The sequence below is a fragment of the Vombatus ursinus genome, unplaced genomic scaffold (assembly GCF_900497805.2).
Source record: "Vombatus ursinus unplaced genomic scaffold, bare-nosed wombat genome assembly UNPS02009770.1, whole genome shotgun sequence".
NCBI classification, from domain to species: domain Eukaryota; kingdom Metazoa; phylum Chordata; class Mammalia; order Diprotodontia; family Vombatidae; genus Vombatus; species Vombatus ursinus.
This window is the reverse complement of record NW_020949548.1, coordinates 13376544-13399157: the sequence shown is the minus strand read 5'-3', so window position 1 is coordinate 13399157 and position 22614 is coordinate 13376544. Positions and strand designations below refer to the sequence as shown.

Here is a 22614-nt window from a genome sequence, read left to right as displayed (position 1 = left end):
ACACCCATTTTGACTTTATCTTGGTATAAGGTGTGAGATTTTGTTGAAAGTTTTTTCTGCATCTATTAAGATAATCATATGATTTTTGTTGGTTTTGTTAGTGATATGGTAAATTATTCTGATAGTTTTAGTAATATTGAACTAGCTCTGCATTTTATTCCTGGTATAAACCTCACCTAGTCATAGTGTGATATAGTACTGTAATCTCCTTAAGAGTATTGTGTTTAAAATTTTTCATCAATATTCATTAGGGAAATTGGTTTATAGTTTTTTTTCCCCTCTGTTTTTTCTCTTCCTGGTTTAGGTAAAAACACCATGTTTGTGTCATAAAAGGAATTTGGTAGGACTCCTTCTTTGCCTACTTTCCCAAATAGTTTATATAATATTGGAATTAACTGTTCTTTAAATGTTTGGCAGAATTCACTTGTGAATCTATCTGGTTCTGGCAATTTATTTCTTAGGGAACTCAATTTCTTTTTCTAAGATGGGGTTATTTAAGTATTCTATTTCCTTTTCTATTAATCTGGGCAATTTATATTTTTGCAAATATTCATCCATTTCACTTAGATTGTCAGATTTACTGGTATATAATTGGGCAAAATAGCTCCTGCCCAATTTCATTGATCTGCTCTTTCTCTATTTTATTGATGTAAGCATTTAGAGATACAAATCTCCCTCTAAATACTGCTCTGGTTGTATCCCATAAATTTTAGTATTTTGTCTCATGATTGTCACTCTCCTTAATGAAATTGATTGTTTTTATGATTTGTTCTTTGACCCACTCAATTCTTTAGTATTAGATTATTTGGTTTCCAATTAATTTTAAATCTATCTTTCCATGGCCCCTTACTGAATGTAATTTTCATTGTATTATGATTTGAAAAGGATGTATTTAATATTTCTGCTCTTCTGCATTTGGCTGTGAAGTTTTTATGCCTTAATACATGCTCAATTTTTGTGTAGGTGCCATATATCACTGAGAAAAAGGACTATCCCTTTATGGTCCCTTTCAATTTTCTCCAGAGATCTATCATATCTAACTTTAAAAAAATCCTATTCAACTCCTTAACTTCTTTCTAGTTTATTTTGTGGTTAGATTTATCTAATTCTGAGAGGACAAAGTTGAGGCCCTTCACTTACATAATTTTACTGTCTATTTCCTCCTGTAACTCATTTAATTTTTCCTTTAAGAATTTGGATGCTTGAGGTTAGCTAGGTGGCACAGTGGATAGAGCACTGGCTCTGGAGTCAGGAGGGTCTGAGTTCAAATCCTGCCTCAGATACTTAACACTTACTAGCTGTGTGACCTTGGGCATGTCACTTAACCCCATTGCTAGCCAAAAAAAAAAAAAAAAAAGAATTTGGATGCTATACCATTTGGTACATATATATATATATATATATATGTTTAGTATGGATATTACGTCATTGTCTATGGTACCTTAATGCCAATAAAACCCAGCAAGAATAGAAAGAAAAAGAAATTCCTTTAAAGTCAACACAGAATATATAAAATACATGTGAGTCTACCTACCAAGTCACATGCTAGAACTAAATACAACTACAAACAACTGGTTACAGAAATATAAGTCTAAATAATGGGAAAAATACTAGTTGCTTACAGGTAGGATGAAAATACTATCTAAATTAATTTATTTATTCAATGCCATACTAATCAAGATACCAAAGGATTGCTTTATAGAACTAGAAAAAATATTAACAAAATTCACATAAAGGAAGAAAAAAGGTCGAGAATCTCAAAAGAAATAATGAAAAGAAAATGAAATAAAGAAGATCAGTAATAATTGAAACAATTTGGGACTGACTGAAAAATAGAAAGACTGGCCAGTGGGATGCATCAGGTATATAACACACAGAAAAAATGTTTCTAATCCCGTATAATAGTATTTGATAAACACAAGAACTTCAACTATTATGATAAAGATTCAATATTTGACAAAAACTGCTGGGAAAATTGGATGGCAATATGGAAGAAATTAGATTTAGATCAACCCCTAATACTTCATACAAAGTTAAGTTCCAAATAGATACTGGACCTAAATATAAAAAAGATCACATTATAAAAGTTTTTGTACAAATAAAGCTAAGATTAAAGGGAAGCAATTAACTGGGAGAAAATCTTAGCAGCAAGTTGCTTGGGTAAAGGTTTCATTTCCAAGATATATAAGGAACTGATTCAAATTTATAAGAATATAAGGCAGGGGTGTCAAACACAAATAGAAACTAATTCCTGCAACTGTGAATTAGCATTATCTACGTTGTATTGTATTTTTATTTATTTACACATTTCACAATCACATTTTTAATCTGGTTCAGGCTGCACTCTGGAGTTTTGTTGGTATTGGCCAGGAGTTTAATACTTCTGGTCTAAGGTTCTTAGGGGAAGAAACCCAGGTAATCTACAAAATGCTCCAGTGTATATGACAAAAATGCTCCAGATCATTATTAATTAAAGAGATGTAAATTAAAGCTCTTCTGAGATTCCACTTAACACCCATCAGGTTAGTAAAGATGATATAAAAAGAAAATGATAAATATTGGAGGAGCTATAGGCAAATAGATACACTGATACAGTGTTGTTGGACCTGTGAGTGAGTACATCCATTAGAAATGCATTCCATTAGAAAGACATGATAGATTTAGGTTACAGAATTTATGTGTATATATGTATGTGTGTGTGTGTGTGTGTGTGTGTGTGTGTGTGTGTGCGTATACATACACACTCAATTTTTTTCCAGTCAAATATGAGGCAAGATTCTCAGCTGAAAAAAGTAGAAGGAGAGAGATCCATGGGGAAGTTTGAGGAATGATGAAAAGGTTTGGAAAAGTCACTGTGGTGACTGGGATGGTGAGCCTAAAGTGAGGTGTAAAAGGATTGCCTTGCAGCAGTGAGGGCCCAGGTAACATTATGTGAGATCAATTTGTAGTGGACTCAATTAGCAGTTTCATGACTAACTTCATTCTGCAGCATGAGAATAGGAGAAAAGAGCAGATGGTGAATATAATCCAAGTGTGGGGTTTGGCAGGGCAACATGATAAGAGGGCAAAGGACTCAAGGAGATAGTGTAGAGTTGAACTGATTCACCAGCAGGTCAAGATGAAGAAGGAAGAAGAATGTAGGCAGGGCAAGGAACTGAGGGGTGGAGAGACTGGAGGACATGTTGAAAATGAAGAACAGGGTTTGAGGTTTTAAGGCAGAGACAGAAGTGGAATGACAATAGATAAGGAATTCCAGAGTTCATGAACACTGAAGTAGAGCACTTGTGGGTGATGGCAACTTAAAGGTCTGGCTCTCTCATGAGAGATTAAACGTACTCTAATAAAAGCCTTATTAATTTATGCATTACTACTCCATCTGATCCTTTTGTGAAATTGCTATTAAGGACTGAAATTGAGAGCTCCAAGAGTTAGAAAGTTTTTCCTAACATCAAACCTCAATCTGACTCTCGGATGCTTCTAAGCACTGATCCTTGTTTTGACCACAATACCAGCCCTTAAGATACTTGAAGAATGCTAACATGTCTCTCTCTCAAGTCTTCTCTTCTTCAGGTTAAACTGCCTTAGCTCCCTTTACCCAGTCTTCATGTGGTAGGAACCCAAGGCTCCTCCCTGTCCCAATCACCCTCTTCCCTGTTAATGCTGTTCCTAAAATGTGGTGCCCTGAACTGAAGAGAACAATTCAATCAGACCAGTGCAGAGCACAGTGAGATAGGCTTAGCCCAGTACCTGGGCATGTACTCAGACTAAATTCATTCTCATTCTCTCTCTCTCTCTCTGTTTCTCTCTCCCTCTCCCTCTGTCGCTGACTTTGTCTCCCTCTCTTTCTGTCCATCTCTCTTTTTCTTACCTTCCCTCTCTTTCCCTTTCTGTCTCTCCTCCACCCCCAATGATTGCCTCTCAAAGTCCAAGACTTCATTAGCTTTTTTTGACTTCCATTCTGCCCTGTCAACTCATTGGGCTTGAAATTCACTAAAAACTAATATTATTTCTGTTACTGCTCGGTATGCCTTACTCATTTATAAAATTGATTTTCTTGGACCAAAATGCAAAATTTACCTCTAGTAAATTTCCTAACTAGTCCACATTACAGCCTGTTGAGAGCTTTTTAAAATCCAGACTGTTACACAAAATGTTGTTAGTTATCCCACTCAGCTTTGCATTATCCAAACATCTGAGAAGTTTGCCATCGATACCTATATCCAAGTCATTGATAAAAACGTCAAACCATATTGGGCCACAGCCAGATCCTGGGCCACTCCACTATAAAACTGTCTTGAATTTGACATGAGGACATTAAAGACTACTCTTTCAGTCTGGGCATTCACTCAACTACTCCTGAACCCACTTACATATACAATTGTCGAGCCCCTATCTCTCCATCTTGTCTACAAGAACAGCATGGCAATTTTGTCCCATGTTTTGCTGAAATCAAGGCAAATTATGCTTAAAGCTTTCCCCTGACCTACCAGTCTAATACCTAAATGAAAGTACATAAATAAAATAATGTGCTGTGCTGTCAGATAAAGAAGAGATGACACTGGTCTTGGGGTGAGGGAAACAGGTAATGATGAAATTAAATTCAGCAATAAAATGCAGCCATAGATCTTTATAAAAATGCTGTGCCTTTTACATAGTCCAAATTGTGTGTAATACAAACATTTGATTTTGCATCAAGACCTCAAGAGCACTAGCTAACTATTTCCAAGTATTTTTTGTGAAACTGAACTACTATGTGAAAAGGAAATATATGAACAGAAGAGAGGAATTAATATTAATTTATGAATATGAATTCATGAAGAACAAAGAAAAACATCTGTGGTGAGAAAGTCTGTGGATAATAGATTTGTATATGTCTCTATATTTATATATACACATTTAATTTCAATAAAATCTATCTTTCACGAATGATTTTAAAAGATCTAAAATCTAGGGAAACAATACAGAAATTAAATCACACCTACTATGTAATATAACAATAAGAAAAAAAGTCCAGGTTGTATGGCACACAGAAATGGTTCATATATCACGCCTGCCTTCATTGCTCTTCCTCTTCTATCAAAGTGCTACCTTTTCTTCAGGCCTTAGTTCAGTCCTGGGTTCTTCTGTGAAGCTTGCCCTATGATCTTGAGTTCAGACTGATCTCCCTCCCACCTGCCCAAAGAAAAATTCTGGAAGGAAACAAATTGTGAAGGAAATATTTGACCAAAAGCAATATAATGAAGAAAAAAGCAAAATTAGGGAGAAAAAAACCCCCTTCGCCTTGACATGAAATTTATGTGGCAAGAACAGACTCTGTGAAGGAGGGACAAGACCTTTTTTTTGGACTTTCTGAGTGTGTGCATTCAGTGTGCAGGAGAACATAACAAGAAGGCTAAGGGAAAGGGGGACATAAAGAAACCACTGCACTTACCTGCGGCAGAGAGAATACATCCGGTTACAAGCAGTAATCCTAAAATACTCAGTTTTGGAGCGGGAAGAATTGCCACTTATGGTTCCCAGACCTAAACGCTGATAGTCTCGGAAACAGGCACGTTCCACTAACTGTTCCATTGTTGACTTTTCAGAAGCCTTCAAGGTTGTACTTGTGGGTAGTTCATTGTCATCTGAAACTTTGATAATAAAAACACATTTATAAGAAAGGAGAAAGCGAAAAAAATGCACCTAAAAACTTCTGGGAGACACTTTCATTTATTATAGAGGGGTTCAATTCAAATGGGTATTAAAGATGGTCAGAACATCACACATAAATGTTCACATAGCATTTTTTTCTTGTTGCTGTAACCTTTACAAAAAATCATCATATTCAGACACATCTAAAAGAAGTACTTTTTTCAGGAATGATGGGAGATGTTCAGGAAAATTAATGCCAAAAGATAATTTTATTACCATTTCACTCATATTCTCAGTGCCATTAAATAAACTCTTGTTATTTAAAAGTAGTTCCAATTTGGCTTGATATCCAAGATCTCTTATTTTAGTTAGGTTTGTTTATGAAGGCCAGGCAGGTTGTGATGGGATGTGAGGATGAGTATATCAGAGTTTCACACTGGTGACCTTCAACTCCAGCAAAATTGCTGTACAAACTCAGTGCTGACATCCTTTGGGTGGTAAATTAATTTCACTATTCAAGGATGTAAACTTAGGTCCTTTGATTCCAAACCCAGTGCTCGTGAACCAATTTCTAATGTTTCTAAGGGAAATCTTGAGCCAAAGAATGTGATTATGTGAGAAGTACCCAAGAGTGAACCTGGTTCATGTAAACCTGGAGCTGAGGTTCTGGGTCAGAGGTTACAAATCCAAGTTATTATTATTGCTATTTTGCCATTTTGCTATTCATTTTATTTTAGAATCCTCCCAGGAAGAACCTAGCAGAATATTTATAATTGAAGCTGGGTCTACTTTCCTTTGGGAGTACAGAATTTTCTACACTTGTAGGCTTTCTGTGGAAGGATAATTCTTTTTTTTTTCCCAAGTGCTGTCAAGGACAGTATTCCTTGAAAGCAATGAACTATTGAACTAGATGATTTAAAGAGAAGTTATAGCTAAGTACAGATTCAGACCTTCAGAGCTGGAAGGTTCCTTAAAAACCCATCTTATCCCTCATTTGAGAGATGGTAACATGGAAACTCAAACAGGGGAAGGTAGTTGCTCAGGTCCCACAGCATGTTAGCGGAGGTATGTTTGGAACCCTCATTTCCTGATGCTCAGGGCTCTAACATGTTTTTTTTAGGGGGGGGAGTGAGGCAATCAGGGTTAAGTGACTTGTTTAGGGTCACACAGGTAGTAACAGAGGACAGATTTGAACTCAAGTCCTCCTGACTCCAGGGCTGTTGCACTATCCACTGTACCACCTAGCTTCCCCTTCTGACATGTTTTAAATTAGGGTAATGTCCTAAATAACTCTAGCATTAAGAAGCACCCAGTGGGAGATTTTAGCTCAGACTTTGAAGGAGGCCAGAAGACAGAGACAAGGAGGGAGAACAAGACAAGAAGGTGCAAAGAACACCAGGGAGGCCAACATCACTGGATCACAGAGTCCATGAAAGAGATGAAAGCATAAAAAGGCTGCAAAAGTAGGGAGGACTTGAAAAGCCAAAAGATGGACTTTATAATTGATCCTTGAGGTAATAGGGAGCCACTGGAGTTTATTGAGTAAGGGGTTTAACATAGTCAGACATGTCTTTTGATGGCTGAGTGGAGAATGGATTGAAATTGGGAGAAAGTTCAAGAAGGCAGACTGACCAGGCCTTGGCTTGTGCAGGCAGCACCTACAAGAACTCAAAGTCTCCTCCTTGCCCACCATTACATACAGGTCCTGTCAGATACTTCTTTTTTCAGTGAACTTGGGAAAGTGGCCCTCCTTCATCACTAAGAGCCTAGTCCTGAAAGCATGCTCTGTCTAACCCAAGGAGAAGGACAAATTTAAACATGTTATCACCTCCTTTTGTGCATGTACACCTGCATATGCATGCCCACATACACATACTATACACAAAAATACTTGATTTCCTCTAGATTTTCACCATGTTTGGCTGGTAATGCTGTTTGTGAACCCTGAAGCTTGATATTGACAGATATAGCAAGGCAGCTCTAGAAATGTGAGACATGGAGTCCATTGAACAAAATCTAACTGATCAGTGGAAAACTGTGAAAGTCTAATTGCAGGATTCTGGTCAACAGCCAAAATTTTCTCTAGGAAATCTGGGTCTTGTAAAATCATGGCTGGAGGGCTGCTAAATTCTATACCAGAGAGTGATTCTTGGCATTCCCAACAATTTTCTGTGTCATCTTGAGCAAATAATTTAATCTCATTAAGCCTCATTTTTCTTACATCTAAAAGGAGTGTCTAAACTAGATGACCTGTAGGGCCTTTTTCACAGTCCAGACTCTAATAGGATCCTTGTCTCCTACACAAAGTAAAAACACAATTTAATTATGAAATAGAATTTGTGTGTACCAGAGATGTCATCCTCTTCATTCCATCCAGGACGATTTCCTCGCTCTTCCATAATCGTTCCTGTTCTCCTCTTCAATAAATATTGGCGACCAATGGTCATTTTCCCTGCTCGTTTGGCACCTTTCACTATTGTTTTTGAAAAAGTGCTACAGATCACAAATCAAACAAAATACTCATTGGAATTTGAAAAAAATACTTGAATTCTAATAGTCACAAATATTTCACAGACTTAGCCCCTCTTTATTCCCTTGCTGCCAGCCTGACCCAGGTCTTTCTCACCTTATAAGGACATCACTGCAACAACTTCTTGACTGGTTGCCCTGATCTAGTTTCACGTCCTCTAAACCACTGTGCACTTGGTAGCTGGATTAGCTCTTATTCAAGCATCACTTTCATTATATAAGGTTTACTTTTTCATTTAGAACACATAATTACTCTCTACTGCTTACTTCATCAAGCCAAAACTTCCCTACCTTGCTTCCAGGACTCTCCACAACCCAGGCCTGTTCCCTTTGCCCTTATTTCCCACTGCTCTCCAATAGAACTGCATAAGATCTCAGCATGTTGGAAAATATAGTGATTCTAGGGCCTGTCTGGCAGAATGACAGGAGCACAGGTCTGGAAATCAGGAGTTCTGGGTAGCTCCATGTCTGCCACTAATTAGCTAGCTGTGTATCTTTGGACAAGTCCTTTATAATGAGCCTCACTTTCCTCATCTGTAAAAATGAGGGCATTGAACTAGATGAGCTGAGGTCCTTTTTAGCACAGATATTCTGTAATGTTATGCTTATAATTACCTAAAATATTTGTAATTTTCTTCATGGTGTCTGATATTCATGGTCTCTAACTGGTAGAACTGATAATGGGAGTCCCAAGACGGCAGAGTCTTTTTAGGTGACTAGTTATGTATTATCAACGGTCTGTATTAATGGCAACTACAAACATGCTACACCTCTAGTTTGCAAACTACAAGGGACACCGCATCCCTTTTCTCCATGTTTATAAAGGTCCCCCCTCCTCACTCGAGTACATGTTATATGGAACCTGGCCAACAGTACTAAGATACTTTTGATGACACTGATCATTTACCTAATTAGAATTAGAAACTCTAGCTCTCACAATTTATTGTGATCATACCTAATTTATAAACCAAAGTGACTAAAGGCCCGGCAATAACCCCACAATCAAGCCTGGCAGCAAAGAGAGAATATAGAGAGAACTTCTTACCGGAAAGAAGTATTCTTCTCTTTCTGCTTGGGTAAGATGACCTGTGGGGCAGTCTGGCCAGCAGCAAAGGCAAAGGTGCTGAAGATGGATGGGGGGTAGCGGGACTTCATCAGCTGCTTCTTAAAGATCTCCACCGCCTCAGGACTCACTTCTTCATCAAAGGCCACTTGGATCAGCTGCAGACCAGAGGGATAAAATGCATTAGGTTTGGTTACCAGGCATTCCAGAGAGGCTGGCCAGCAGAAGGCTCAAGGGGAAGGCTTGGCCTTGCTCTTTTGTCATCACTTAAATAACTCATCTCTTGAATGCCACATCTATATTGAGGAAAAACAAGGCTGTTAGGAGAAAGAGGCAGACTTGGGAGACAGCACTGCAATCCCACATCTAACACTGTGCTACCAGATGTAAGCTGCTTAACCTCTCAAGCCTTTTGTTTCTTCATGTGTAAAATGAGGAGGATCATATTAGTTAATATCTACTATAGAGGGCTGTTCTGAGGATTAAATAAGGTAATTTGTGTAAAGCATTTTACAAATCTTAAAAAATTATATACAATTAGTTATTATTATTATTTTATCGGGTGAAGTAGCTAACATACCACTGTAAGTTTATAATTCAATTACACTCACATTCAATTACACTCACATTCATTAAGTGCCTACTGTGCTAGGAAATGGAATTTACAAACTAATAATATTAACTGACACGTATATAGCACATGAAGTTTAGCAAAATATTTTACATACGTTATTACATTTGATCTTCACAAACCTCTGTGACAGATAGATGCTATGGTCGTTACTATCCCCATTTTACAGATGAGGAAACTCAGGATGAGAGAGAAAAAGTGCCTTGCCCAGGGTCAGAGAGCTAGAAAGTACCTGAGGAAGAAGTCAAACCCAAGTCTTCTTAACTCCAAGGCCAGTGTTCTGTCTACTATGCCACCTAGCAGCCACGAGAGGCTGGAGGAAATGTATGCCATATTGTGCCAGCAGCTGACTCTCTCCACCTGGGCACATGACCCAACAGGTCTCTCCAGATGGGCCATTAGACACTGGCCAGAGACCTCCTGGCCAAATCTCATGGTCACATGGATGGCCCATATGATGTTCCCTGTGGAATAGCTGAAGCCAAATGACATTTGTCCATGGCAGTATGAAAATATCTTTGTTACCAATGCAGTTCAGAGTCTTTAGGCATCCAAAAGTGTATGGGAAGAGCATATTCCCAGCCCTTGGGAAATGGGAAAACCAAGTTTTACTGAAAGTGACCTCACTTACCACTTTGTCACCATCTTTAGGAGGGTCTGCCTTGGCTAGAGTGATGGTGTTGTGAAAGCATGCTATAATGCATTATAAAGCATGCTCTCTAGACACAGAGTCAGGAGACCTGGGTGACAGTTTGGCTTTGGCACTAACTAGTTGGGACAAGTCAGTACTCCTCTTGGAATCTCAGCACAGCACAGCATTTAGAGTTGGATTTTAGAAATCACCCAAGTCTCACAGCTTCCAGCTGTTTTTGAACATAATGACCCCTTTTTAAGGGAGAAATTTTTTTTTTTGGCATTTACATGATCAGGTAGACTGTTAGTATTTGTTGATTAAGAAAAGACATGGCAAAAAGTTACTATAAATCCAGTAACACTTTTTTCTTTTAAATTTTAAATAATTTATTTATTTTTAGTTTTCAACATTCACTTCCATAAGATTTTGAGTTTTAAATTTTCTCCCCCTCCCTCTCTTTCCAGTAACACTTTTAAATGAATTTGGATCTTATTAATCAAAATAGTCACCATGAATTCCAGCTTGAAAGCATTATCTTGGCTAGGAGGTGATCTTGGCTTCTCAAAGGCTATGCCAGGGGAGTACCAGCTGTGGAGAGGCCTAAAAGACTACAGAGCTTTACAACATAGTCCCAGGGAGGGCCTACATCTATTTCTAAGGACCTGCTTAAGTAAGAACTAAGTAAGATACCACTAGAAGCTGCCACTGGATGATTAATTCTTTGGTCAGGGTAATCCATGAAAAAAAGAAGAAAAATACAAAACGGTCGTCAGTCTTGCATTTTGACTGAGACAATGAGAATGATGGAATGTGGGGGAGAGAAGGCTAAGAACCGCATCTTTAGAGTGTGTACGTGAACATTAATTTATCTATTGGTGCTGTGAACGTGAGAACCTTGTTCAGTGACCATTGAGTGGACATATTAGCGGAAGAAATAAATCATATCATTCTTGACATTCTTCCTATAAATGAAACCAGAAGACAAAAGAAAATTGAAGCTAAATTAATGGGTGACTCACAGGTTCCTCCTGGAAAGGCTTTTGGAATATCACTTTGGCAGTTGTGCAAAATGTACTGGAGATGGGAGACTAGATGTGGAAACACCAAACAGGAAAGAACTGTGACAGGTAAGAGGTGATGATGGCTTCAATTAGGATAGTGGATATGGGAGTAGTGAAAAGATGATGGATGCAAGAAACGTTCTGGAGACAGAATTGATGAGTCTTGCAACTTGGTTTGATATATGGAATGAGAGGGTGTGAAAAAGCAAGGAGGACTCTAGTTGCAAACCAGGGTAATAGGAAGGATGGTGGTGTCATTGACAGAAGGAGGGAAATTAGGAAGAAGTTTGAGTTTAAAGGAAAAGACCTTGAGTTCCATTTTTGACCTGCTGAATTAGAAATGCCTATAGGAAATGTAAGTGGAGGTGCTCATCAAGTATCTCGTTAGTGATATAGGACTATATATAGCTCAGGAGAGATGAGAGCTGCAGAGTCATCTGTATAGAGCTGATGCCACAGGAACTGAAAAGATTAGCAAGACAGAGAACTTGGAGAAACAAGAGGGTCCAGGAGAAAACCCTAGGGCACACCTAGGTATAGGGGATGAGACCTAGATGATGAACCAGCAGAGAAGACTAAGAAAGAGCGGTCAGATAGATGGGACGAGAACTGGGAAAGGGGTATCCTGAAAACCCAAGGAGGAGGCAGTAATCTACAGTGTCACGTGTCATGGAGTGGCCATGAAGAATTGAGTCAAGGCCTCTGGGAGTAGATTGTTCCTAAGGTCTCATTTCCACTTTAACTTCCTCTGACTAATACTAATCAGACTATATTATCTTGAGATTTCCGAGGTCAGAGAAACTTAAAGGCTACCCCAAGAGAAATGTCAGGGGAAACGGGTTCTTTTGCAGTGCACTATTTGTTAACAGGGTTCTCTTCTGAGTAAACCAGACCTTGTCTCCACAGTTCCCTGCACAGTTTCCCTAATTGAAACCACAGTCTCTTACTAGGAGGAAGATGATTATCCCCATATGGAGTGTGGCCATGGGGCAGTGGAGTTTGTTGCAATGTCTCCAAGGTTACCTTCCAGTAGTCTTGGCTCTCAATATGCCTGAATTCTTCCTGAAGCTTTTTATTACTCTCTTATCCTCCACACCGTCAATAGTTCCATTCTCTGTGTTCCTTTTTTCAAGACTTTGTCACCTTTTGACTGGACTACTGTAATAGCCTATTAACTGGTTTCCCTGCTCTGAGTCTCTAATCTCTCCAATATCACCTTCATATAGCTTCTGGAGTAATATTCTTAAACCTTCAAGGGCTCCCCATTGCCCAAAGGATTCAAGGCTTGTCACAATATGGATCTGACCTACTTTTCAGTCTTATCTCACAGTTTTCCTTAAAAGCTCTATATTCAAATCAGAACAGACTCCTCATTGTTCACCAGTCTTATCCCATCTTCTCCGGACTCCATGCATTAGTAAAGACTGGTTGAGTGTACCTGCAATGCACTCCCAATTGTCTCTGCCTATTGAAACTTTTGTTTTCCTTCAAGGTCTTTGAGGAAGCTAGGAAGACCTGAGTTCAAATCTAGCCTCAGATGCTTATTACCTATGTAACCTTGGGCAAGTCCCTTAAGCTCTGTCTGCCCCAGTTTCCTCATCTGTAAAATGGGAATAACAATACCTACCTCCCAAGGTTGTTGTGAGGACAAAAATGAAACAATATCTGTAAAGCGCTTTGCAAATCTTGAAGCTCTATATGTAAATACCAGCTTATTATTAAGCTCCATCTCAGGAGTGATTTCCTTCACAAAACCTTCCCTGAGTGGCTCCTCCTCCACACCCCACCAAACTAGAAGTGCTTTTTCCATCCCCAGTTTCTTACAGCACTTTAGATCTCTCATTTGCCCCTGGCCTACTCCACCCCACATCATCCTTATTCATGTATATGTCATCTTTCCCCAATTTAACTGTAAGCTGTTGCGGGAGTGGGAGGTCTTCACCATTTTTATGCCATTTTTTTAACCTTTGTATCACCTAGTGCCTGACATAGTAGGTCTTCAGTAGATGTTTACTGAATTGAACCTGGCCTAGTCCAACTGGCAGGTCCCTTTTAAACTCCACTATATCATCCCCTCCCTGGTACCTGGAAGGAGGCCGACGTGATCTGCATCCCTTCCTGCATGTTCTGCTGCAGCTGGTTTGGGACGGTGATCTTCTTCTCCTTGGTGATGGATGCTATGGGAAAGCTTCGCACAACCGTCTGCTCACCAACTAAGACAGAACATAGACTCTGGGTTAGTTCACCAGGGATGTGACTGGCTTTCAGACACTTCCCTGGAGAAAGAGAGAGATGGAGATGGCTGGGGCGAAACCTGAGCAACAGACTTTCTCTTGCTCGGTGACACTGGCTTAGAGGAAGAGTGAATGCTGCTCATCTACTATTTGCAGACTGGTTCTCATCTCACCTCGGGATTGTTGCAACATTCCCCTCCAATCTCCAGCTTAGTTACTGTCAACCTGAAAGAACAGCAGCTTGGAGGTTAGCAGGTACCTATCACAGCACTGTGGCATGGAAAGAGTTCAAAGCCCTGGCTCTGCCACTTCCTGAGTGACTTTTGGATAACACTCTACCATTTTCTGGGCCTCAACTTCCACATCTGTCAGTCAATAAACATTTATTAAACGCCTACTATATGCCAGGCATTGTGCTAAAATGAGGATAATATTGTTTGCACTACATGCCTTATAGGGGCATGGTGGGCACCAAATTAGTTAGTGGACATGAAATGCTTTGCCAAATAATAAGGCCTCAGAGCCTTTGTGTAAAACAGGGGTCCTTAACCTGACAGTCCATGGACAGATTACATGGGGACTGTGAACTCAGAGGGGAAAAAAATTCCATCTTTTTTTCACTAACTTCTAACTGAAATTTAGCATTTCCTTCACTCATTTAGAAACATTATTCTGAAAAGGGGTCCTTGGGCTTCATCAGATTGCTTGAGGGGTCATGCCACAAAAATGGTCAAGAACTTCTGGAGTAGGGGCAGCTAGGTGGCACGGTGGATAGAGCTCTGACCTTGAAGTCAGGAGGACCTGAGTTCAAATCTGGCCTTAGACACTTGACAATTACTAGCTGTGTGACCTTGGGCAAGTCACTTAACCCTGATTGCCTCATCAAAACAAAAACAAAAACAAACTTCTGGAGTAAAGCAAAGAGGGGCTTGTATTTTTAGAGCCTAATCATGTAGGATAAAGAATTCAATACTAAAAATATCTTCCTGAGTAAGGATGAAGGGTTTAGTGTCAGACCAAGTCAAGATGAGGGGTAGGCAAGCTAGGCAGGTGACTGGGTAAATACGTAAGGATGCAACAAAGGACACTTTATAATCTGATTTTTCATAAATAGACATGATATTAATGCCCACTAGTACTGTTCTCTGGGGTACAGAGACATTTCTTTTGTGAAAAGTCCTGTATGTTACACCAAAGTAACTCTCCATGTCCTGAGACAGTCATAGACAGAAGGGGCATATATGTTCCTTTGCCTAGCTCTGATTTCAGGTCTTGGGTTTCTAGAAGTTTAAATAGTAAAGTTAAATGAGGTCAAAGGATGTACTAAATGCAAGGCACTGGAGAGGACACAAGTAGCAGGGGACAGTTTCTCCATTAGGACGTTCACAAACGAATTTGGGAGGCCAGGATTCTTTTTAGCTTACGTCGTATGTGGGACACAGTGGTAGCAGAGCGCTTTAACACACATTATCTCACTCAATACTCACAGATGTGCAGGAGTGAGGCCCTGCAAGAGGTAGAAGGGCAGACATTTAGTTGGCTCCTGGCATTTGTGGATTTGCTGGGCTAGACACAGGTTCCTAATAACCTGCTTATTACGTCATCAAGAAAGACTAGACCAAAATAGAGATCAATGCAAATCGCCTAGCTGCAGTAGGGAGGCAGGGCAGTGAGTACAGGGTGATTTCTTTGTTAGATTTTATATAATTAGGGGACTGGGAATTCAGAACAATTCACTTTATCTTCTATCTCTGATTGCCTCCAATCGTGGGACATCTCAAACTGGATGTCTTAAAAAATGAGTACAAAATGGAACTCGTTATCTTTTCCCTTAAATCCTCCCTCTTCTTCACCTCCATATTACTCCTGAAGGTTTCCCATCCTCTTAATCACTCAGGCTTGAACCTTCCCCCTCTCTCTCACTCCCACATACAATCTTACCAAGGCCTGCTGATCTGACCTTCATCATATCTCTTGCAGACAGCCCCTTCTCTCCTCTGAAAGGCCACCAGCAAGGCAAGGCCCCCATCCCCTCATGCTTGGATTGCTGGGACAGCCTGCTGACTGGTCTTCTTGCCACAAGTCTCTTCCCCATTACAGTCTATTCTCCATTCAACAATCAGAGTGATCTTCCTAAAGAAGGTCTCTACTCAGTGATTCCCTGTCACCTCCAGGCCTCTGTTTGGCTTTTAAAGCCCTTCATGACCTCCCCACCCTCTTCTGCCTTTCCAGTCTTCTTACACATTACTCCCTCACCCCTACATACTCTGTGATCCAGTGACACTGGCCCCCTTTTTGTTCCTCATCTCCTGACTCAGCGCATTCACACTGGCTGCTCCTCATGCCTGTAATGCTCTCCCTCCTCATCTCTGCTTCCTGGCTTCTTTCGAGATCCAACTAAAATCCCACTTTCTACAAGAAGCCTTTCCTTATCCCCCTTAATGCTAGTGTTTTCCTTCTGTTGATCATTTCTAATTTATCTGTACATAACTTGTTTGTACAAAATTGTTTGTGTGTTGTCTCTCCCATTGGACAATGAGCTCCTTGACATCTGGGAATGTCTTTTGCCTTTCTATGTATTCCCAGAACTCAGTACAGTGCCTGGCATATAGTAGGTGCATAATAAATGCTTACTAACTGACTTTACATAAGTTATCTCATTTGATCCACACAATAACCCTGTGAGGGAGGTGCTATTATTATTCCCATTTGACAGATAAGAAAACTGAGGCTGACAGAGGTTGTGATTTGTTCAGGGTTATGCAGCTAGTAAATATCTGAGGCAAAATTTTAACTTGGGTTTTCCTGACTCCAAATCCAGTGCTGTGTTACTATGCCACAGTCTTTCAAAGGTCAATGGAAGTGGTTTAACAATCACTTTCTCAGTGTTTCAGAAGTCACAAATATAGTTCATCTGGACTTGGTGATCTGAATTCATTAAGTGCCATCTGTCCTGCCTTTGTGTCCTCCAGACCCCCTTGGGCCTTGCCAGTTGCCCTGTGGCTGAACCCTCCTGGAAATGTGGCCTCTCGCTATGAGAAGACGAGGTCCTGGAGGGCAGGAAGTGCCTCCGTCTTGCAGCTGCTCCCCATGGAAGGAATGGATACACATGGACCATTCAGTCCTTTTGATTGGACTTGAAAGACTCCAGATCCATACATTTTGTTAGGTGCCTGCCATCCCTGGACAGGGGCCTGCTTTCCTCCGCTTTAATCTGTGGTCTAGAAATCTAAACCCCATCCTTAGAATCTTCTTAGCCAACTGCATGCCCTCCTTCCAGGCATCCCCTTTCTTGGCTGCCTTACCATGCTGTTGACTCCCATGGAGCTTTTTCAGATGAACTGCTTACTGAACAGTGCCCCTCCCCTCTCCCCCATCATTTTGTACTTCTGAATCTGATCTTTGGACAAAATGTAAGACAGGTATATGGACAGGGAGTGATTTCATTTGGTACAGGAAGCTCCTAGGTGAGGACGTTCCCTCTATCAAGGCAGGTCAGCAATTTCTCTTCAAATGATAGTCTTAGAGAGCTGCCTAGAGCATCCAACTCTAAGTCTTTGCCTTCATTCCTATTAAATTTCATGTTATTAGATTTGCCCCAAGATTTTTTTGGATCCTGACTATGCTATCCAAAGTGTTAGCTACAACTTGTATAAACATGTCATCTACGTCGGTAGCCACTCCTTTATCAAAATCTATGTAAAGAGGATAGTTGTAGCCAGGAAACAGAGGAGTTGACCAAGGGGGAGAGTATAGAGAGGGAAGAAGTCCAGGAATCCAGCTGTGCCATTTACTGCCTCCTGCTGGGCAAGGGGGTAAGTCCCTTCCTCACCTGGGCTTTAGTTTTCCTCATCTGTAAAATGGGGACACCTGGCTATTTCCATCACAGGTCTGCTAGGAGAGTCAAATGAAACAATGTAAATGAAGCACACAGTAAATACCAAAAGCCATATAAACATCTGTAGTGATTGTCTCATAATACATGCACGATTTTCTTAATTTCCGAGGCTTTTGATAACTGTGTACTTACTCAATGACTCCTTTTTTCTTAGGAGACTTCTTGATCAGATTTGATTCCTTAGAGAAGAAATGCCTTTGCTTTTGAGTTACAAAGACAAAAATGAAATAATCTTTCTAAAAAGTGGGAACAATAGGAAAAAGAAACTGAAAAAGAGAAAATACTCAGGCTCAGTTATGGGCAAATGCTAAATGGTTATTCTATGCCTTGTGTAAGAAACCTATCATAGTCTGGAAAATCAAACATCCCCTAAGCATTAGTGTAATACTACTCAGGTGCTAGCCAAGGTTACTAAACTCCTAATAAAGTTTTAGAGCACATAAAATAACTGGTACCCCAAAGGAAAAGACACAACTTAAATGTACTCGCAGGAGTAAAAATCCTTTACACATATTCATGTATGACGAAGACAGCTTGAAAGGCTGCTGTCTTTTGTCCACAGTCATCAGCACATCTGTCAAATGCCTAAAAATGTTTAAATACAATTTTATTGTTATCATTTGTTTCTCTGTCATCTATATTCCCCACTTTACAACATACCTCTACTCCCCCTACCCAGGACTATGACCATTTTTGACACCCTTTAGAGAAGCATATTCTTTGTTAAAGGGTTTGAATGACAGGACGACACTCTGTCTTTGAATGTAGAATGTCAGAGCTGGAAGGGATACTGACCATCTACTTCACTCTCTTAATTATACAGAAGGGGAAACTGAGAACCAGAGTAATTGCCCAATGTGATGTCACATGTTGTTGGCACAGCTTGGTTGGGCCCTGGATCTCCTACCCACTGGGTCTTTCTGCCATATTGTCCTGCCTTTTCAATCTGGCCAGTAAATTTGGCACAACTATGGCTGTGAATTGAGATGTTAAGTGATTATAATTTACTAGTCCTTGAAATACATAAAAGTTTAAAGACAATATCTAGGTTAAAAGTAATTCGAGAGCAACAAAAACTAGAGAGAAACGTGACGTAAAAAGTCCTCCAAAGTTCCCTCCCTAGAAAAGGGCATCACAGAGCAAAATGGTGGGATGAGAATGCTGAGGCTGCAAAGCCTAAACATGAACTATCTCTTTACCCAAAAGATTCCTTTATATTTCAGTGTTAAGACTGACATTAGATCATCAGTCAGGGACAGGAGCTAAGAGAGCATGCTCTTGAGGGCACGGTTAAAAGTCTATTCCCTGTTTAGGTAAAGCAGAAAAATCTACTTGGTAATTTAGACGGAAAATCTAATTTGAGCCACCCATCTCCATAACATTGCTGAGCATCACAGGAGAAATGGCTGAGGCAGGAGAGATGACTCCAGCCATTCTGCACTGCGGGGGAAGAGCCCTGGAGTTGGGCCACTGGGGAGCTCTGGGTCTTGGGTCAAGTTACTCAATTCCTCCCAACTCCACTGAGTTTCCTCCAAGGTAAAATCAGGATCATATTTGTGGTATCCTTTTCACAGGGCTGTTATAAGGATCAAAAGTAATGGATAAAGTATAAAAAGTGCTCTGTACACTGCAAAGTGCTACAGAAATGTTAGTCACTCCTTGAAGATGCAGCAGGAGCTTAATAAATGTTTGTTGATTGATCCCCAATTATTAGTTTTTTTGATCTCCAATTACTAGTAAAGAATTTTCAAACTAATTCAATATTCCTTAAAGAAAGAAATTTTAAAAGTGAGAATTAATAAAAATATCAGGCAGAACTTGGTAAAAAAAAAAAGACCCCTTCCTATTATTTTCCTTGTAAAAGTGTGGCATCATAGGACAAAATTGAGAAGAATGCTCCTTTAGGCTAAGACACTGATTCCAGAGCTGGCAGAAGGTCAGGACCATGATGGACGGTGGGGATTTTCAATTCCATTCAAGGACAGTAATAGAAGCATTCTAGGAAATGAGGTGTTTTTGGCACCCAGTTAATCATACCAAGTAGGTGGCCGGCTGCCTGGTCCATCTACAAGTCTTGCTAGTCCTGAAGTAATTCATTAAGCAAATAGAATGAATGCTCATTTGAACAAATACACTTGTGATTTATTGTTAGGAAGGTACCTGAGAATCCTCAAATGATATGAGTGTCCAATCAATTATTAGCTAATGACAGACCCAAAGAACATTGGGAAATACTTGACTTTACAAAGCACCAGCTCTTGCTCTGAAATAATAGCTAACAAACACCCCCGACCCCAACAACCAACTGCTTTAACCACATCAGCATGGAGTCCAATATCTATATTTTTTTTTACCAGCAATGGATTTTTTGGATCTTGAGAGCCATACCTAGCTGATCATGAGGGGTCCCTTTAAACAGAATTCTGTATGTGGTAAGAAACAGGGCTCCTTCTGCGGGGAGGATGTGGGGACCTCCTAGAAGCCCTCCTGTAGCTTCCTCTCTTCCATCGGGATCGAGTAGCACACGGAGGCCTTCACAAACTATTTCTTCTCCTGGAAGCAGGGCAGGTCTTAGAATCTTAGGCTAACGAGAAAAAAAACAAAAACAAAAACACGGTATCACCAACAAAACTCTGGGTGTTTAAATACTCAAGAAACAAGATACTTTTTCAATTATTGCACATGGATATAAAGCTTCACTGAGAACTGCTGCTGTTCTTGTTTAGTCATTTCAGCCGTGTCTGACTCTGTGACCCCATTTGGGGTTTTCTTGGCAAAGATACTGGAGTGGTTTGCCATTTTATCATCTAGCTCACTTTGCAGATGAAGAATGGAGGCCAATAGGGTTAAGTGACTTGCTCAGGGTCACACAGCTAGTTATTAAGTGTCTGAGGCTGGATTTGAACTTATGAAAATGAGTCTTTCTGACTCCAGGCCCGACACTCAATCCACTGCACCTCTTGCTGTGAGACCTCAAATGATAAGCTAGGTGGTTTAGAATCCTAATAAGGAACTAGTGGTCTTTGCAAGATTGGCTAGGTTGGGGGAGGTGTCAGGGAGTCAGGCCTGGGGAACCCTAGAACACACTATAGTGATGTGAAAAAGGCATTGAAAAAGATTTGCACATAAGGCTCTATTTTAATGTTTTATTTTGATTCAAGATGTACGATGATAAACCTGCTGCTCGGGGTCAGGGGTCTGAGTGGTCGTCTAGACCTCAGTGAACTTCTTAATCTGACCAACACGATGACCAAACTGCAAGAAGCTGGGTGTGTATGGCCACCGTTCTTAAATTCTGGTGGAGAGAAGGGCTCAAGACTTTTAAAATGACTATTTTTTTGGGTGTTGATGTCCACGTCACTTTGGGTAGGGAAGAATACCTCAATTTGGCTAGGCTAGCTTCTTCAATAAGCGTCTTTGCCTGGTTATATGTGGTCTAGTTTAAGTTTTGGCCTTGGCCTAGTGGTTGGGTCTGTTCTCCTAAGCTAGTATGGCATGTGAGCCAAGCAAAAAGCTAGAACAAATCATTCCCAGGAACGAAGCTGAATGACCCCTCCAGGCTCAATCAGTTCTTGCCACTCTTTGAAAAAAAGTTCTGCAAAACCCAAAGGAATCTTCTTTATGGAGAGAGCACGCCTTTTGCAATATTACCTTCTGTATTGGGGGGAGCCTTCTACTCTCTCGATGAACAGCTTCCAGGGTCTCAATGTGCATTGCCACAATTCCTAGAAGGATTCAGAGTATGTAGGGTAAAATGACACAAATGAAATACAAATGAACAAATGAGTTCTGAAATCCTGTATTTATTTAAATAGTAAATAGCCCATACAGATTAGAATATACCGCTTTCTTCAAAGCTCAGTTCAAAAGCCCTGTCTTAGATGAGGTTCCTCCTGATATGTCCACCCATCCGGGCTTCTCTTCCTCCCTCCCCTCGGCTCGCCCCCATCCCAACTCACCTCCTGACTTTGCATATATCTTGTACTGACTTATTCATACTTGTTCCCTCCAAGAGAACAGAAGTATCTTGAGGGGCAAGGACTATTTTTTTTTGTTTTTGTACCCTGGTACCCAGTACAGTGCCTGGCACACAGCAGGGCAAAAATAAATATTTGATTCATAGATTATTTAGGTATTTATCCGAGCAGCTAAGAGTTGTGACCCTGGAGTCAGAGGACCTGAGGCTGGCTCCTAGCTTGCCTGCTTACTCACCTGTGTGACCTTGGGCAAGTCACTTAACCTTTAACTCTGCAAGTTCCTCATCTATAAATTGGGGGGTGATCTCAGAGTGGCCTCTGAATCCTGTTCTAAATCTATGACTCCTAAGTCTTGGGTTGAACCAAAGCAGCTACAACAACAACAAAAAAGATCTCACCAAAAAACATTATTAAAAAAATTCCGAAGTCCGAAATATATGCATCACTGTTACCTGGTATCATACAGTGAAGGCTCTTGATGTGATCCTGAGTAACTCCACTCTCGGTGCAAACTTTATCAATAAACCGGGTTATAAAACGCACAACAGAATTTGCGATGTCACTGTTTTCTGAGTCCTCAAAGCCACTCTCCGTGTCATAGCTCTCAGCAACACTTCCTGCAATGCTGAAGAAGCCAGCGACAGAAATGGGTGTTAACACTTGACCAATACAGGGGAGCCACTCTATTGGTGGTTCATTTATCCAGCTGATTAACCCAGGTAGATTTGATGGGGCCGCTTGTTAAATATAAACATCTGTATCTTAAGAGTAGGGCACTTTATTCTCACCTGCTCTATGTGATGCCTGCTGCACTGCTGGTGCCTAATTTTGACAAAGTAATGTAAAATTCAAAAGCTATCTTCACATGTATAGGCACACGGCTTCTTCAAAGCTGCAATTCTGTTTATTTATTTATTTTTTTTACATCACCACATAGAGCTGGCATCTGTTTAATT

At 40.2% G+C, this 22614-nt stretch overlaps 1 protein-coding gene across 1 annotated transcript in view; it reads right to left on the bottom strand.

Moving 5' to 3' along the window:
• SBF2 (SET binding factor 2) overlaps window positions 1-22614 on the bottom strand; it is a 485589-nt gene that overhangs the window by 75816 nt on the left and 387159 nt on the right. The window contains exons 21-27 of the mRNA XM_027852565.1: window positions 22111-22283; window positions 21333-21406; window positions 20070-20265; window positions 13635-13762; window positions 9206-9381; window positions 7979-8124; window positions 5432-5630 (exon numbers count right to left, since the gene is read on the bottom strand). Coding sequence (XP_027708366.1) covers window positions 5432-5630; window positions 7979-8124; window positions 9206-9381; window positions 13635-13762; window positions 20070-20265; window positions 21333-21406; window positions 22111-22283 — 1092 coding nt within the window. The remainder of the gene's footprint in view (window positions 1-5431; window positions 5631-7978; window positions 8125-9205; window positions 9382-13634; window positions 13763-20069; window positions 20266-21332; window positions 21407-22110; window positions 22284-22614) is intronic.